Source organism: Equus przewalskii, chromosome 1 (assembly GCF_037783145.1).
Source record: "Equus przewalskii isolate Varuska chromosome 1, EquPr2, whole genome shotgun sequence".
In the NCBI taxonomy this organism is placed as follows: Eukaryota; Metazoa; Chordata; class Mammalia; order Perissodactyla; family Equidae; genus Equus; species Equus przewalskii.
Window position 1 is genome coordinate 17,640,585 of NC_091831.1, and position 18,913 is coordinate 17,659,497.

The following is an 18,913-nucleotide window of genomic DNA, read 5'->3' on the forward strand; positions in this document are numbered from 1 at the left end:
ATATAAAGTCAGAGAAGAAGAACAGGATTTCAAAGTGTTTCCATTTCCACCATTTAAATTCTATGTACTTATAGTCTCAATGCTAACAAAACGCAGTTCTGTGAAGGTTGTGCAAAGAAAAATGCAATGATGATAAGAACAGACGAATTCATAGAGAAATTCTTGAATTTCTCTCAATATACAGCAGAAATCAGGAGTAGATATTATAATGGCTATATCAAAAGGATAATATAGTTATCCCCATACTAAGCCTCGATGCAGCCTTTTAATTCACCTGATTCTATGAATCTGTGCCATGTCTTGGACAAACTGCCAACTGCCAAGAGCAGTCACGCTTTCAGTAACGATCTGAACGACTCCAGAGATGAGCTTACTTGGCCTCACCTCATGTTTCTCTCTCTTCTGTGAGCGACAGGTAGAGACTAAATAACATACCAAGCGCTCCATTTAAAAAGAAAGACTCAGAGCTTACCTGAACTTGGCAGCATAACATCCACAGCAAAGCTAAGCAATTCCTCTTCTATGACGTTGACAATCTTTAGAGAGCAGTATTGCTCCATTAACATCGACTTAATGGTTTTGATACAATCATTGCTCCAGTTCCCCTCTGCTGGGATAACATTGGCCACAAAGCACTTTATGGCCTGAAAGATTTTATGCAAATTACTAAAAAATTAACATTTGAAAATGCCACTCTAATTAATTATGTGAAGATTTTTTTAAAAGATAATCTATTTCATACTGAGAATTTATCAAGAATCTTCGAGTACTGGGGCCGGCCCTGTGGTGCAGCAGTAAAGTATGCACGTTCCACTTCTCGGCAGCCCTGGGGTTCGCCGGTTTGGATCCTGGGTGCGGACGTGGCACCGCCTGGCAAAAGCTATCTGTGGTAGGCATCCCACGTATAAAGTAGAGGAAGACGGGCATGGATGTTAGCTCAGGGCCAGTCTTCCTCAGCAAAAAGAGGAAGATTGGCAGTAGTTAGCTCAGGGCTAATCTTCCTCAGGGAAAAAAAAAAAAGAATCTTCAAGTCTAACCAGACAAACAATTATTTGCCTCTCTTGGTACTCTATCCACAATGCTTTTACTTTTGGGACTTGAAGCTTGAGAAATTCATGAAAGGACAATAATTATCCCTCAATTACATATAAATTCAGGTTACTTCCAAATAATGTAATAAATATAGAAACGATTGTTTTTAAAGACAAGATTGATAAGATGTCCCTAAAAATGCTAAGTTTCTCACCTGAGGTAGTCCTTCACTAAATAAGACCTAATAAAATGGAGCCAAGAAAGCTAATAGGTGTTTATGTAGTAAAAGATATACAATAGGTACTTTTAAAGAAGAACCATGGCAGAACAGACAAGCAAATATTGTGTCCATTAAAAACAGCTCCTTTGGGACACTATTAGGAATTTTTAGAAAGTAAAAGAGACTCACACAAGGAGGAAATAAGTCAATGTTTCTGTTTAATTGGTGAATTCTGTTTACTGGAATTACTTCTTCATTTCCATAATCAATATATAAGACTTGAGCCTTCTTCTGCAGCATATCAACATCTTGTACTACTACTCTGTTCCAGGTCTGAAAGGGAAATACAGTATAATGGTACACTGCTTCAAAACAGCATTTCACAATCTTAGGTTTAACAACTCTCAACCAGTCTACAGAACACGCAAAGGAAAAGGATACTGTTCTGTTCTGAGGCACTCAATTAACAAGTTAACTTAATTTTCAAATAATCTTGCTAAGAAATCCCTAAAATTGTCTATTTAGGACACTTTACTATGCACAATGACTCCCAAGCTATTCTAGCCCTACGGACTATCACACACTAATGCCTCAGCTACACAACTGAACACAAGCTCTACAACTAGCAATCAGTCTGTAACCAGCAATTGAGGAGCGTGTGAAGAGAGCTGGAGAGGGTCAGGGCAGGGGGGAAGGAAGTGAACAGATCTGGAACACTGATGGAGGAATAGAAACAGGAGTGTGACCAGGGTCTCGCTTTAAGCCATCTAATGCATTATTAAAAGCTCTGGTGTCAAGTTGATACGATCAAAGTAAATTAAAACACCTTATTAAATAATACATTTCATTAGGAGTTACCTCATCAACAGTGTACTTGGCAACACAAACTTCCCCCTTAACAGGAATATAATCTTCTTCATGCACCATATTTGCATGTGTTTCCTTTAAGCTTGCAGAGAGTTGGTTCATGTATTCTAAAACTTCTGAAGAATATAGCTGCACATAAAAGTCACTTGGGTGTTTGAATTCAGTAACTGTACCCTTTCAAAGACAGAAAAGATGTAATAATTCACTGGGAACACAAGGAAATGTAAATTTCTTAAAGGTTTATAACTAAGACACAGAAAGTGCTGCAGACAGTTTTCACAACCTTCATCAATTTCATCAGATCTATTTTGTAGCTACCTTATGAACTCAAATTAAAATAGGAAATAAGGAAACAAAAATCTATAGTTCTTTGAATGTCTGTCTATGGAGATTAAACAAAAAATACCTTTATTTCCATGGTTTTCCTGAGTTGTACACTTCTCAAATCAGAAAACATTATTTTATCAGCACAAATGGTTTTTTCAGGAACTCCAAGGGGATAGTCACTCTGGTTTGAAAAAACGCATATGTGAGTTACATACAAATACATGTTTCAATGATACTGTGACCACTATTTGCTATAATCAAGGCCAAGATAACCTGACTCTCAGGCTTAAATAAGAGAGTAGAGAAGTAGTGGACACCTTCAAGAGTCACTAAAACCCACTGTTCGCAGGAAGTGTACACAGCACTGGATCACCCAAGAATCAGGCCACGATGGTGAAGATAATGTTGAATTTATTTTAAAAAAAACGGGGGGGAGGGTAAGCTTTTAAGTTTCCACCTGTTAACGCTTTCGGACGAATAAATATTTGAGGAAGTCAGACTATATAAATATGTTTTTTCTTTTTCAGGACAGGGTTTTAGGATTTTGGTTTATTGACACTGCAGCATAGCAGCATTCGCAGCAGAGCTGGGAGGAGACTGCCTTTCTGGCCCCTGACCTTGGGACCTGTCTTTAAGGACAGAGGAAACAGCCATCCTGTCTTGGAACAAGACCCCCACTTGCACAGAACACAACTCCCAGGAACTCCACTGAGATGCGCACAGAAGAATTAGCTTTAAAGGTAGAAGCTAAGACCAGCTAGAGGAGGCTAAAAATTTTCTATAAATGAGTTGGACACGACCAATATTTTTCAGATTATGAATTTTTTAGCCCATATAGTAATGTAAATGGAAGACACGTATTAACACAAAAAATGCTCCTTAGATATCTGGGCCCCATTAGAATCCAGTACACAAAGCTAGAGAACGTGAACATGCAGGGACTACAAAGAAGGGACTCTCTCGGTAGTCCAAACGATTTTATACTGAGCGAGAGCCATCGCAAGTCCTTTCTGGAAAAATGCTGGACATAAACAATGCTCAAAGACCCCCAACAACTCACCAAATCAATCACTAGGGTGTACAGACTTACTCAACAGGAAACTTTTGTTTTTAAATCAACACTGATGAAATGTAGAAATAAGTCATAAGTATTTTATTTAGCTTAAGTTCTCTTAATTCAGTAAAGATGAGTCATTCAAAATTTACTTGAAAGGCAGAGTATGTGTATCATACCTCATTTTTCACTTCCACGTTCTTTGTTTCAGAAGGCGATTTATTATCTTCAGGTTTGTGGAAACTGAAATAAAGCAACTGATTCTAATACTTATAGTATACAGTCATTTAAGAGTAGGGGCCACAATTATGTTAAATTCTCAATGAACAAAATGCAAAAAGAGCAAAACAGCTTCTTCCAGAGAGAATCACAGTAGTAACAAGGTAAAACACCCCAATGCTGGCTACACCGTGGGCCACCCTGTGCACAGGCCTGCTTCTTCCAAGGCCACCTGACGAAAGTGGGCAGCCACAGTTCCCAGGCTCAGTTTTCTTATCTGTAAAGTGGAGATAACTCCTACATTACTTAAACAGAGTTTTGAGGAGCAAAGAGCGAAACTATTTTGTAAACTGGTAAATGCCGTGCAAGTAAGATTTACATATTTTAAAATCTCAATTCACAAGGCACCGTGAGAGTCCCACCTTATCAAAATTCAGGGAAGTATACATGACTAAAAGTAAGGCTTTCTAAAGCTCTAATTGTTAAAAAAAAAAAAAAAAACTCCTTTAAGATTCTAACTCTTAACATATACTATCTAATTAAATTTATCTTCATGAAAACTCAAGTTTGTAGAGCTGTTCACTTCAGATTTGTACACTTTGTTATACCTCAATAAATAAGTAGAAAGTAACAATTTCTACAGAGATATGGCCTGCTTGCCTGATCTGATCCTCAAACTATCAGGAAAAAAAACTTTATTTCTAAATATTTTCCAATGAATGAAAAAACCACACACACTTACTTTTGCTGAACAGGTTTGCAAACGATGCTGTGTGCTGACCAGTCTCGTCTCTGGCACGCTCTGCAGCAATAGTAGGTCTGCTTGCACTGTGAACACCTCAGCGAGCCTGAAGCACACAGCCCGCAACATCACCCAGCTTAGATTCCAAGTATTTGTTGTCAAAAGCAAGACATTGTCAAAGACCAGACATATCAAACACCATTCTACTAATCACATCAAGACGATTATGTGAAGAAGATTATGCTGTTTATGATTAGGTGTTAAGTTTAAACTTTCATAGCTCTCTCAAAACGCAGACAAGGAGGACTGCAAAGATGAAAATGAGAGGGAGGACAGACTGGAAACATAACTGACCTTCCTCAAGCAGAGCCCAGAACACAAGTTATAAAAGGAACAATCAAAAAGAAACAGAAAATTTTGTGGTAGTGAAAACAGACTTGGGCAAGCAGACTGACATGGCTTACTTTGCACCATTAAAAAAATAACAAAACAAAAACCAATGAAGAGAAACACCCAGGAAGTTTTTGAAACGAAGTCTTAAAAATAAATCCTATCAGGATCCAGGCAGAAGAAAACAAGTTATCTAAAAACAGAGAAAGAAACAAAAACCAAACCAGACTGGCCTTGAATGCCCCTACTCTAATAGAAATAGGAAAAAACAAAGGAGGTAAATATCTAAATAGCCAGTAAGCACATAAAAACTGCACAAGATCACTGACCATGAAGGAAATGCATTTTTTTTATTTTTTATTTTTTTTCAAAGATTGGCACCTGGGCTAACAACTGTTGCCAATTTTTTTTTTTTCCTGCTTTATCTCCCCAACGCCCCCTCACCTGTACACAGCTGCATATCCTAGTTGCACGTCCTTCTATTGTGGGTTGTAGGATGCCGCCTCAACGTGGCCTGACAAGTGGTGCCATGTCTGCGCCCAAGATCCGAACCCTGGGCCACCACAGCGGAGCGCACGAACTTAACCACTCGGCCATGGAGCCGGCCCCATGGAAATGCAATTTAAATCCACAAAGAGATACCATTACATATCCATGAGAAGGGCAAAAATTAAAAAGACTGACAATGCCAAATGTTGATGAAGATGTGGAGCAACCAGAACTTGTTACCAACGGAAACATAAAATGGGACAACTACTTTGGAAAATGGTTTGGCAATTTCTTATAAAGTTAGAGATATACCTACCCTTTCACTCAGCAAGTCTACTCCTAGATATGTACCCAGGAGAAATGAAAATCTATGTCCACACAAGGACTTGTGCAAAAATGTGAAGAGAGCTCTATTCAAAATAGCCAAAAGCTGGACACTAGCAAAGTGATCAACAAAAGAAGAGAGAAACAAATTGTGGTACAATCATACAACAGAAGACTCAGCAACATACAAAAAATGTGCATGCAACAAGATTAACCTAAAAAATATTATTCTAATTGAAAAAGCTTTATACAAAAGAGTCCATACTGTATAATTCCATTTATATGAAATTCTGTAACTGGCAAAATTAACTTACAGTGAAAAAACTACAGTAGTTGCCTCTAAAAGGTAAGGTGACTAGGAAGGGACATGAGGGAACTTTCTGAGAAGATGGAAACAGTTTTTATCTTGATAGGGGTTTGAGTTTATGTATCTCAATGCACGTAAACTAAAAAAATAAAACTATAAAAAATAATCAAGGGGGGCCAGCCCAGTAGCGTAGTGGTTAAGTTCACCCCCTCTGCTTCAGCGGCCCCAGGTTTGTGGGTTTGGATCCTGGGCGTGGACCTACACACTGCTCATCAAGCCACGCTGTGGTGGCATCCCACATACAAAAATGGAGAAAGACTGGCACAGACGTTAGTTCAGCAACAATCTTCCTCAAGCAAAAAGAGGCAGATCGGCAACAGACGTTAGTTCAGGGTCAATCATCCTCACCAGAAAAAATAATAATAATAACCAAGTAAAGAAGCAGTTAAGGGGAGGGGGGTATGGATGAATAAGAATGGTAGTATGCTGGTAGCTACTGAAGCTGAGAGATGGGTATATGGTATGTATATACTATTCTGTTTACACTGTATGTTTTAAATTTTCCACAACAAAAATATTTTTCTAATGTATGGAGGAATATTCAGACACCTGAGAGCAATATGCTTACCAAACAGGCCACAGCGATGGCAAGTTGTTGACCGAAGAGGAGGTCCCAAGGAGCTGAAGAGCGCCGGATTATTTACGGATAAGGAATTCTCAACCAATGTATGTATTTTTCTTGACTTTGCAGGAAGCACATTATTGCTCGGCTTCTAAGAGAAGAGAAGAGCAATATTAGAACTGGATAATAATTTTTTTTAAATACTAGATTTGGGACTTCCTCTTCTGGGAAGAGAAAGTATATGCACTTTTCCCTATCCCTCCCGTTAAATACAAGTAAAAACCCTGCACTTATACGGAAAACAAACATAAGACAACTCTGAAAGCAGGGGAAGAAGGCAGCAGACCAGCTAGGAACCTTAGGATCTAGAGAAGAACAGGAGATGCATTCCCTGAGTTTTCTCTTTGCCTCATATATCCCAGAGAGGGTGCTGGAGAAGCCAGCAACCCAGAAATGCCAAAAGGCACAGACAATAAAAACCCCAACGAAAAACCTGTTCTCTCTAGCCAAAAGACCAGGAAAGGGGTAGCCTGGCAGGACAGAAACTTTGATCAGTAACTGCTCTACTCCAGACAAACACCATAGGAAAAACTGTGGCCCCGTTGCCAACAGCAAGGGTGGAGTGGGGAGCCTAGACTTCCACCTTCACCAGGCCATAACGAGGTATCCCCACTCTCCCACCCGGGTGGTATGAGAGAAGGCCAACAGAGTAGGGAGCCAGCACTTCATCCCTGCAGAGTCTCCTTGTGGAGACCACATGAGGAGCCTGGACTTCCACCTGGCAGTAATGAGTGTTCCCCTCCCCCCAGTGCCACCATTAAGGTGGTTAAGAGGAGGCCTAGAGGGCAGTCAGGACTTTTCACCACCATTCAACAATGATGAGTGTCTCCACACTCTCCCACCTCTTATCTTCCCTGTGGCCCACCCACTCTCTCCCCACCCCACCCCTGTGTCAGTAGAGAGTATATGGGGAGCAGTAATGAGGCACTCATCACTCCCAGCCAGGGAGGTATCAGAAGAAGCCTAGTGAGAAGCTGGAACTACCACCCTCACCCAGCAGCAAGGAAGAGCACCCACTTGGGTCTCAACAGAGGCTGAGTGGAGAATCTGGATATCTACTCCCACCTGGCAGCATCCCCCTCCCACTGATGGAGCGGTGTCAGAGGAAGCTGGCTAAAATAGAAAGTTTAAATAAGATGCAGAGTCTCATAACATAATACCCAAAATGTCCCAGTTTCAATAGAAAATAACCTGTCATGGTAAGAACCAGGATAATCACAACAGAATGAAAAAAAAAATGTCAATATCAAGATGACAGAGATATTAAGTTTATTTGACAAAGATTTTAAAGCAGTCATCAATACTTCAACAAGCAATTATGAACATGCTTGAAACAAATGATAAGAGACTCTCACAAAGAAACAAAGGAGATAAGGAAGAACCAAATGAAGTTTTCAACCTGAAAAGTACAGTCACAAAAGTTAAAACCACAATGGGTGGGCTCAACAGGAGAATGGAGAAGACAGAGGAAAGAATCTGTGAACTTGAAGATTGAACAATAGAAATTCCCTAATCTGAACAACAGAGAAAAAACAGAGTGGGGGAAAAACGATAAATGAACAGACCTTCAGGGACCTATGGGACTATAACAAAAGATCTAACATTCATGTCTTCAGAGTCCCAGGGGGAGGGGAGAAAAAAGGCAGGGCTGAAGAAGTACTCAAATATTAGCCAAAACTTCCAAAGTTTGGCAAAAGATATAAATCTACAAATTCAAGCAGCTTAACAAATCCGAAACAGAATAAACTAAAAAAAATATACACAAGACACTTGTTAGTCAAACTTCTTAAAGCTAAAGAGAAAGGGAAAAAAAGCAGAGAGAGGGAAATAACATCTTACCTATAGGAGAAAAACAATTAAAAAGAGAATAGATTTCAGATACCACGGAGGGCAGAAGGAAGTGTCACAACATTTTTCAAGTGCTGAAAGACAAGAACTGTTAACTGAGAAACTTATCCAGGAGTATCCTTCAGGAATGAAGATGAAATCAAGACATTGCAAATGAAAGAAAACTAAGAATTTGTCAGCAGCAGACCTATCCTAAAAGAATAGCTACAGGAAGTTCTCTAATTATAAAGGAAATGATAAAGGAAGGAATGTTGGAATGAATGGAGAGGAAGAACACATCAAGCAACAATATGGGTAAGTACAACAGACTTTCCTACTTTTAAGTTTTATAAATTATGTTTGTTAATTCAAGCAAAAATTACAACACTGTCTGAAATAGTTCTAAATCTAGGCAGAGAAAATATTTAAGATATAAATGGGGAAGAGTAAATGGATATAAAGACAGGTAAGGTGTCTATACTTTACTCAAACTGGTAAAATGATAACACCAGTAGATTGTGACAAATTGTGCACATATAATACTTGCAACCATTGAAAAAGTTATACAGGGAAATGCACTCAAAAACACTATAGATACATCAAGATAGGATTATAGAAAGTATCAAATAACCTACAATAAGGCAAGAAAAAGAAAACAGAACACAAAATGGGAGACAAACCCTCAACTATCAATAATTATATTAAATGTAAATTATTTATTTATTTAATTTATTTGTGTGTGTGTGAGGAAGATTAGCCCTGAGCTAACATCTGCCGCCAATCCTCCTCTTTTTGCTGAGGAAGACTGGCCCTGAGCTAACATCTATGCCCATCTTCCTCTATTTTATGTGGGACGCCTACCACAGCATAGCTTGATGAGCAGTGTATAGGTACGCACCTGGGATCCAAACCGGCGAACCCCAGGTCACCAAAGTGGAACATGCAAATTTAACTGCTGTGCCAACAGGGCGGCCCTAAATGATCTAAATATACTAATTAAAAGATAGACTGACAGGGTGGATTAAAACATTACCCAACTATATGCTGTTTATAAGTAACTCATTTCAACTATAACAATATAGAGAGCATAAATGGATGGGAAAATAAATATCATGCAAATATTAATCAAAAGAAAACAAGAGTGGCTATATTAATATCAGATAAGGTGGATTTCAGACCAAAGAAAATTACTAGACATTGAGAGGGACAATATAGGATGCTAAAAGGGTGAATCCAACAAGACATATTATAAATGTGTATGCACCAAACAAACAACAGGGCTGAAAAATGTGTGAAGTAAAACCCAACTGAAAAGAGAAACAGACAATATATAATTATAGCTAGAGACTTTAATATCCTCCTTTCAACAATTTATAGAACTAGATAGAAAATCAGCAAGAATACAGAACTCAACATCACCACCAACCAACAGGTTCTGTTATATATTTATAGACCCATTCTACCTAACAATAGCAGAATGCACATTCTTTTCAAGTGCCAACAAAAAATATACTAAGATAGACCACATCCTGGGCCATAAAACAAACTTCCACAAATTTAAAATAATGTAAATCCTACAGAGGGTGTTCTTCAACCACAATGGACTCAAACTAGAAATCACTAACAAAATGATAACAGATAATCTCTAAACATTTGAAAACTAAACAATACACTTCTGAATAACTCATAAGTCAAAGAGGAAATCTCAAGGGAAATAAAAGAGACACTGAAGTAAAAGAAAACAAAAATACAACATATTAAAATTTGTGGGACACAGTTAAAGCATTGCCAAGAGGGAAATTTATAGCACTAAATTCATATGTTAGAAAAGAGGAAAAGACTCAAATCAATAATCAAAGTTCCCATCTCAAGAACCTAAAAAATAAGAATAAAACATGCTCAAAGGAAGTAGAAGGAAGAAAACAATAAAGAAAAAGCAGAAATCAATGAAATTAAAAATAAAACCTTGCAGAAAAATCAATGAAACAAATACCTGGTTCTTTGAAAATATCAATAAAATTGACAAACTTCTAGCAAGACTGACAATGAAGAAAACAGAGAAGACAGTAATTAACAATATCAGGGATGAAACAAGGGATATATTACTACAGACCATGAAGACATAAAAATGATACTAACAGAATACTTTGAACTCTACACACGCAGATTTCACAATGCAGACAAAATGGACCAATTCCTCAAAAAATCACAAATTATCACAATATGAAATAGATAATTTGACTAGCCCTACAAATATGAAGGAAATTGAGTCGTAATTTTAAAACTCTCCCCAAAAATCTCCAGGCCCAGATGGTTTTCTCTGGAGACTACTACCAAATGTTTAAAGAAAAATCAACACCAATTCTACTCAATCTCTCTTCCAGAAAGCCAGTGTTACTTGACACCCAAACCCATACTAAGATAGTAAAAAAGAGAAAATTACAAAGATCTCTCATGAAAACAGATATAAAATCCTTATTAAATGATACTAGATGTAATTCAGCAATATATAAAGGTAATTATACACTATGACCAAGTGAGGTGTCCCAAGAATGCAAGCCTGGTTAAATATTAAAAGAAGAAAAGGGGGAGGGGCTGGCCCCGAGGTGTAGTGATTATGTTCAACATACTGCAATTCAGCGGCCTGGTTTTGCACGTTCAGATCCCAGGTGCAGACCTACACCACTTGTCAGCCATGCTGCGGTGGAAAACCACAAACAAAACAGAGGAAGATTGGCACAGATGTTAGCTCAGGGCAAATCTTCCTTAGTACAAAACAAACAAACAAAAAACAGTCAATGTAATCCCCCAAATTAACAGACTAACGGAAAAGAAAATCACAGTATCAATAGATGAAGCAGCACTTGAAAAAATTCAACACCTATTCATGATAAAAACAGAAAAGTAGGAATAGAGAAAACTTCACAAACTTAATAAAAATATCTATAATAATCCTACAGCTGACATCACACTTAACAGTGGAAGACTCAATACTCTGCCCCTAAGTCTGGAAACAAAGTAAGATGCTCACTGTCACCACTCTCATTCAACATAGTGCTAGAAGCTCTAGCCAGCGCAATAGGCAAGAAAAGGAAATCAAAAGCATGTATTCTGAAAAACGAAAAATGAAACTGTCCCTATTTGCAGATGGTATAATTGTCTATGTAGTAAATCTCAAGGAATCTACAAAGAAAAAACCTCCTAGAACAAGTGATTTCAGCAAGATCACAGGATACAAGATAAATATGCAAAATCAACCATATATATACACATATATATATAAGCAATGAACATGACACATGGAAATAAGAAATATAATAGCATTTACAATCACCTAAAAAAATTACTTAGGTGTAAATCTAACAAAACGTGCACAGGACTTGTAAGCTGAAAACTACAAAGTGAAAGAAATCAAAGAAGACTAAGTAAATGGAGAGACAGATTGTGCTCATGGATTGGAAGATTCTACACAGCAAAAATGTCACTAATCTTCAAATTGACATAGAGGTTTAATGCAATTCTGATCAAAATGCCAGCAAGATTTCTTTGTAGATATGGACAAGATTATTCTAAAGTGTATATTGGAAGGCAAAAGAACTAGACTAGCTAAAACAACTCTGAAAAAGAAAGAAAGTGGGAGGGATCACTCTAGATATGGCTTCAAGACTTATTACATAGCTTAAGTACTGTGTGGTATTGGTGGAGGGACAGACCCATACATAGGTCAGTGGAAAAGAACAGAGAATCCAGAATAGAGCCACAAAATTATGCCCAACTAATTTTTGACAAAAGTGCAAAAGCAATGCAGTGGAGGAAAGAGAGCATTTTCAACAAATGGTGCTGGAGCAATTGGACAGCCCAAGGTGAAAAAAACAAACCAACCAAGCTTGACCTAAGTCTCATAACTTAAAACTAACTCAAAATGGACCACAAACAATGTAAAACTTCTTGGGGAAAAAAAAATCAACAAATTTTCTGGATCTAAAGTAGTAGAGTTCTGGGCCGGCCCGGTGGCGCAGCGGTTAAGTTCGCACGTTCCGCTTCTCGGCGGCCTGGGGTTTGCTGTTTCGGATCCCGGGTGCGGACATGGCACTGCTTGGCAGCCATGCTGTGGTAGGCGTCCCACGTATAAACTAGAGGAAGATGGGCACGGATGTTAGCTCAGAGCCAGGCTTCCTCAGCAAAAAGAGGAGGACTGGCAGTAGTTAGCTGAGGGCTAATCTTCCTCCAAAAAAAAAAAAAAAAAAAAAGTAGTAGAGTTCTTAGACAACACCAAAAGTGTAATCCATAAAAGGAAAAATTGATCAGGATGTCATTAAAATAAAAAACTTTTCTCTTCTAAACATCCTGTTAAAATGACGAAAAGATAAGCTACAGACTGGGAGAAAATATCTGTGAATCACATATTTGACAAAGGACTAGAATCTGGAATATACAAAGAACTTTCAAAACTCAGCAGTAAAAAAAAAAAATCCAAGTTAGAAAATGGATAGAAGACATGAAGAAATATTTCACCAAAAAGGATATACAGATGGTAAACAAGCACATGAAATGATGTTTATCATTAACCATTAGGAAAACAAAACCACACTAAGATATCACCACACACCTGTGAGAACGGAGAAAAAAATACTAACAGTAACCAAATGCTGGTGAGGATGCTGGACCACGAGAAACTGGATCACTCACACATTCTTAGTGGGAATGTAAAATAGTACAGCTGCTCTGGAAAACATTTTGGCAGCTTCCTAAAAAACTAAATATGCAACTACTATGTGACCCCGAAATTGCACTTCTGGGCATTTATCTTTGAGCTAAAAACAAAAAACAAAACTTATATTCACATAAAACCCTGCACGTGAATGTTTATAGCAGTTTCACTTGTAATAGCCCCAAACTGGAAAGAATCCAGATGTATTTCAATGGATGAATGGTTAAATAAGCCATGGAATACCACCCAGCAATAAAAAGAACTGAACTATTGATACATACAACAACCTAGATGAATCTCCAGAGAATTACACTGAGTGAAAAAACCCAATCCCAAAAGATTACATACTGTATGATCCCATTTATACAACATCCCTGAAATGACAAAATTGTGGAAATACGGATTAGATCAGTGACCAGCGGGGGTTAAGGAGGGGGAGAAGGCCCCATAAAAAGGCACATAAGGGATCCTTGGAGTGATGGAAATCATCTGTATCTTGACTGTATCAATGTCAATATCCTAGTTGTGCTATTATACTACAGTTCTGCAGTGTGTTACCATAGGGAGAAACTGGGAAAACGCTACACAAGATTCTCTACTATTTCTTACAATTTTATGTTATCTACAATTACCTAAAAGGAAAGAGTTGAATGTTTTTTCAAGTACTAGGTTAAAGAAATGAAGTTTGACTTTGAATAATACCTGCAAATTGAATAACTCTATTCACACAATACAAAAATGTTTAGAATTTTTTACCCAAAATAAAAACACAAAATAAAAAAAATAAATAACTTACACTATTTACTTCCTTGGGTGGTGAATTATTTCCAACATTTAACGGTGACACTGAGTTTCCTGGGAAGGAAAAACATAATGTCTAATAAAAGCCAAATATTATTTTATTTCTGAAAATGTACAATATCATAACTAGGTAATATTCAAATAGTAAGTCTGTATCATATTAGTCTTAAAACTACACTATAAATAAGCAACATTCTACTTTTCTTAATGAAAAATAAGGATTTGTCTGAAATTTCCTCGACTACTCTTCTTCACATTGTGAACTTTCCTTTCTTCACTAAGGCAGCAGTTCTCAGATTTTTTGAACTCCTGACTCATTCACACTCTTAGAAATCACTGAGGACTTCAAAGAGTTTTTGTTTATGTGGCTCAGAAATTAAACTAAGAATTTAAAAACATTTACTTAAAAATAGTAAATGCATTACACATTTACTCTTTTTTTTTAAACTATGCTTTCCAGAGCAAAAAAAAAATTGAGAAGAGTGGCACTGTTTTACATTTTTGTACATCTCTTTAATGTTTAGCTTAACTAACAATAGTTGGATTCGCATATCTGCTTTTCTGATCTGTTGTGGTCTGTTGCTTTGGTTGAAGCATCTCAAGAAAATCTGGCCTCACACAGATATGCGGTTGCAAAAAGAAGTAGTATTTAACAGCCTTCTCAGATAACTGTGGATACTTTCCCTTAATATCACATTGAAACTCAAGGGGTAGTTTAAGGGTTAGTGGAATCTAAAACCCTATCAATAAACTTTTCATACTGTGACATTAGAATCTGTTGATTTATCTTGCACGTCGAATGGATTTTCACCCATGCATGGCTACACAACATCATGCACTGGTCATTTGGAAAAGACTGAGAAACTCTGAGTTAATACAGATCTTCCAAATGTTGACACATTTCATTATGCAATATCAAAAAAATCATGTGTGTTAATATCCCCATGCATATCACCAGAAAAGTCTTTAAGTATTGGGAAGGTGTCAAGCTCAGAGTGGCAGACACAAGTTTCCTGAAATTCTCATTTTTCCTTGAAAGCTTGAATTTGATCGCTAGCAACAAAATACTGTCAGCTGTTTTCCCTAAAGTGACAGGCTCACTTTGTTCATTTTTGAGAAAGTGACTGCCAGATAACTCTGAATAACCATAGTTCATCATTCTTTTCAAGTAAAAATGATCCAAGTAAAAAGTTTCCATTCATCTCGCAACTCAAACACTCGCACATGCGCTTTCACACGTCAGTATGCAGCACGAGTCAGGGGTAATTTCCAATGTTACCCAAAACACTAAAAATACCTGTACACAAGGGTCAAGATTTATTAATAATTCTTACTGCTTTATCAAGGACATTCTTAAGTAAAATTCACATTTCTGGCTTTTTTCATTTGTCTTAACTACAAACATATGTAAATGAAAAACTCAATGACCTCTAGCCCAGGCTGGTCTCCCTGCCTAAAGCTGAGCTATTAAGGTGCCAGCACTTTACCCACGTTTGCTTTTGCACCGTCAGTGTAAAGTCAGCACAGGGGAAAGGCAAATAATGTTTTGATATTATTAGGAAAACAGTTTTGACCTCTTGGGAAATCCCAGAGGACCAAGGGCCAAACTCTGAGAACTCCATCACCATAATATTCAAAGATCACATCTCATACACATTCACAGAGGCCAAATTCCACCAGGGCCCAGCCACCTTAAAAAGCAGGTGTTTAGAATTAGGACTAAAGAAATGATAAAAAAAAAAAATCAAATGAAACAATCTCTTAGATTATTACATGCACAGAATTTGCATAGTATTTTTAAAATACAGCCAATCTTTAGAACACTCATAAAAAGTGAGCGTATTTCCTTTCTACATTCCTAGCACAGTTCTCTGATTGTGGGGGAAAAAAGCTCATCTGTAGACATTCTTTCCTCAGGAATCCTTTCTGCAATTAATCTAGCCAAAGGGAGCTATGTGGCATCTGGGTTTTCCTTCTAAACTAACATTTAAACTCAAATACTTAAGGTAGCCATTTGGTTGTTCTGTTGCGAACCCACCGGTGTGTAGTTATTCATATTTGTGACAAGTCAAAGAGACCATCAGAATCAAGAAGTATGAAGCCTGTAGTTTTCACTCACCTGTTGGCAGTGTCTTCCTGTCTCCCTTGGATCCAACCACTTCTCCACTGGTGCCATTAGAGCTTGAAGACACTGAGTTGTCTTCTTGACTAGCCAAAAACTGTTTGGTTTGCTCACAAAGCAAAAAATTGTTCTTTTTATTTCCATTCTCTGGGCTTTTCAACCTGAAATTAGGATGGTTAGCATGTCCTCCAGGACTTCTTAAAGAATCATGTGATGGAAGCTTGCTTTCATTTTTCTCAAAATTAAATGGCTCTGTCATTTTACAAGCAGATGTCTCCAGATTATTTCTTGACATCATCTTAAGCGGCAATTTAACATTCACAGAAGTCTAAGGGAAGAAATGTATTTAAAAGGCAACTTTTAATTACAAAAGTAGAAGCACTGCAGGCCCAGGTGATTTCTTTTTATATAACAGACAATTCTCATGAATGATTCCAGAGCAGACTTAAGCGTGCTATCAAAGCCTGGCCCTATGGGCACAAGAAAACAATTCCCTAAGTATAAACTCCAAGTTTAACAGAATTCAACAACAGACAACGAAAGATTAACTCGAGAGACATTGACGGAGTAATCTCAGCGCTGACACCATTCCTTAGTTTAAAAAGCTTTTGAAAGAAACACAAAAGGACTTTCATGTTTTAAAAGTACTATTTCCAAGCTAGAGTGTACAACTTAACGGTGAAATACAATAGAGGTTATTGTTTAAATCGGGTCATCACCTACCTGTCTCGCCTCTCAGTATCCCTCTACCCTCCCCCACGTCATGCTATGCGCTACCTCCCTGCACATGGGGAACACACTACCCAGAAAGGTCCACTCTCTCACCCACCTGGTAAACACTTTCCTCCCTTGTCGCAATTTGCCTCAGCTGACGTCTATTCTGAGTTTTCCCCAAGTCCTCTGCTTTCATAATTTCCAGCTGAGCTTCCATAAATTGTAACTTGTATCCATCGCTTTTAAGAACTTATCTGTGTGCACCTTTCTCTGAAAATAAGATGCACATATTGTTGCAAAGTGCCTCTGAGAGACCTCTACGGAGACATTATGTGTTGTTTTCCTATTACTCTTAGGGAACACTGCGAGTCCTGCCCAGGGGTAGTAATAAAAGCAGACAAACAACTCCTCTGTTTGAAGTAGTGACCTACAGCTTTGTTTGTAGCCTGCAGGCAAAACTTGGGCCTATCCTCCCAAAACTGCTCTAGGAAAAAAAAAGTCACTGGCGAGCTGAAACTAGCATGAGTAATAGCTAAATGTTAACCCTGTTTTGAATAAAAGATAGACAGCAGAAAAATCCTCCTCCTTGGTGCCTTAAAACTTCCATCTCAATTCTTTCTTTAAATTAGGCCTGGCCTAATCCAATGACAATCCAGAAAAGATAAAAAAATAATAATAATAAAAAAGAAATACACAGGGACACTCAAAGGTGGGGAACTCTGAGTGGACCGGATCCTGGGAAGGTCCCTAATAGGAAGCCTGCAGACGAGCAGCTGGGTGGGAGATCCTGCAGCTGTCGGAGAAAGCACACCTGCAGCAACAAGCACGCACAAATTGAAGGATCAGACTGAGAAATACAATATCGGATGCAGTATGAAAAGAGAGGGATACTGTGAAATTACAAAAGGAAAATAACCTCCAGGGGAAATTGGGTGGCGATACGAATACTGAGTAACCCTAGACTTTATACAGGAAATATAAAGAACATGCATTTAAATATTAGGGTAACTACCACAACAACAGAAACAATGCATAACTTTAAAATCACAGAAGAAAAAAAAATCTCAATCCAACAAAAAAAACATTCAAGCATGGTAAATAGAAAACATTAATAAGATGACAGGACCAAGCCCAAGTAATCTAAGTATCAATGACAGTCTCAGAGAAAAGAGAAGAAAGCAAGATAGACCTGGGAAGAAAAACATCCAGCTAGGTGTTATGCACAAAAGGCACACATAAAACAAAATTATATGGTACTGCTGAAAATAAAAGGACTAAAACATCTGCCTTGCAAATAACCAAAATAAAGGTGGAATGCTAATATTAATAGCAGATAAAATAGAACCCAAGGTGGAAAATATTAGGACAAAGAAAGATATTTTACATTGATAAAAGAAACACTCCAGGAGAGAGAGCAGCCAGGAATCTTTGAATCACAGTAATGTCACTCTGAGATGTATAAAGCAAAAACTGACTGGAGGAGAAATACAGTCCACAAGAAAGACACGCCTGCCTACACTAGTCAACAGATGGAAAACAAGCAGTGATAAATATTTTAGTAACATAGTAAACTTGATCTAATAGAGACCAAAACAACCAAGAACATTCATTTTTCCAGCACTGAGCATGTACTGGACTACAAAGGCCACCTCAGCTAACTCCAAAAACACTGGTAACATACAGCCCACATACACTCATCACACTACAAAAATCTCCATCTCAGCTTGTCCTTCCCAGGGAATCAGCCAGCAACACCACACTGGAGGGTGAAGGGTTATGTTTTTGTTTTAGTTTAAAAGTGGTAAAATATTACCAAGGAAATGAGAGCAAACACGATGACATAAAGTCAAAAACTTACAGAACACACTAAAGGGTCCAGGAAATAAGTATTATTAAATTACAAATTTGATACCTTCAAAAAAGTGGGATAAAGAGTAAAAACATATTGCAGCGGACACTGCGGTTGACTGACCCAAACAGCATCTTCCACCTTAGATTTGCCAGTCACTACATATTGGCCCAAATCAGTGTTCTGAGAGGGGCTTCTCAGAAAGCTCTGTCCTTTCCTGATGAACAGGGACAGGT

At 37.8% G+C, this 18,913-nt stretch overlaps 1 protein-coding gene across 9 annotated transcripts in view; it reads right to left on the reverse strand.

Moving 5' to 3' along the window:
- Nucleotides 1-18,913, reverse strand: part of TDRD1 (tudor domain containing 1) — a 45,561-nt gene that overhangs the window by 22,484 nt on the left and 4,164 nt on the right. For 7 of the 9 annotated variants that reach the window (XM_070632421.1, XM_070632415.1, XM_070632420.1 and 4 more), the window contains exons 2-11: nt 16,944-17,098; nt 16,112-16,442; nt 13,988-14,046; nt 6,600-6,744; nt 4,462-4,567; nt 3,680-3,743; nt 2,526-2,627; nt 2,111-2,293; nt 1,442-1,585; nt 473-644 (exon numbers count right to left, since the gene is read on the reverse strand). In XM_070632421.1, coding sequence (XP_070488522.1) covers nt 473-644; nt 1,442-1,585; nt 2,111-2,293; nt 2,526-2,627; nt 3,680-3,743; nt 4,462-4,567; nt 6,600-6,744; nt 13,988-14,046; nt 16,112-16,442; nt 16,944-17,045 — 1,408 coding nt within the window. In that variant the 5' untranslated portion in view covers nt 17,046-17,098. The remainder of the gene's footprint in view (nt 1-472; nt 645-1,441; nt 1,586-2,110; nt 2,294-2,525; nt 2,628-3,679; nt 3,744-4,461; nt 4,568-6,599; nt 6,745-13,987; nt 14,047-16,111; nt 16,443-16,943; nt 17,099-18,913) is intronic. The other 2 variants (XM_070632423.1, XM_070632426.1) reach the window with 1 other exon arrangement.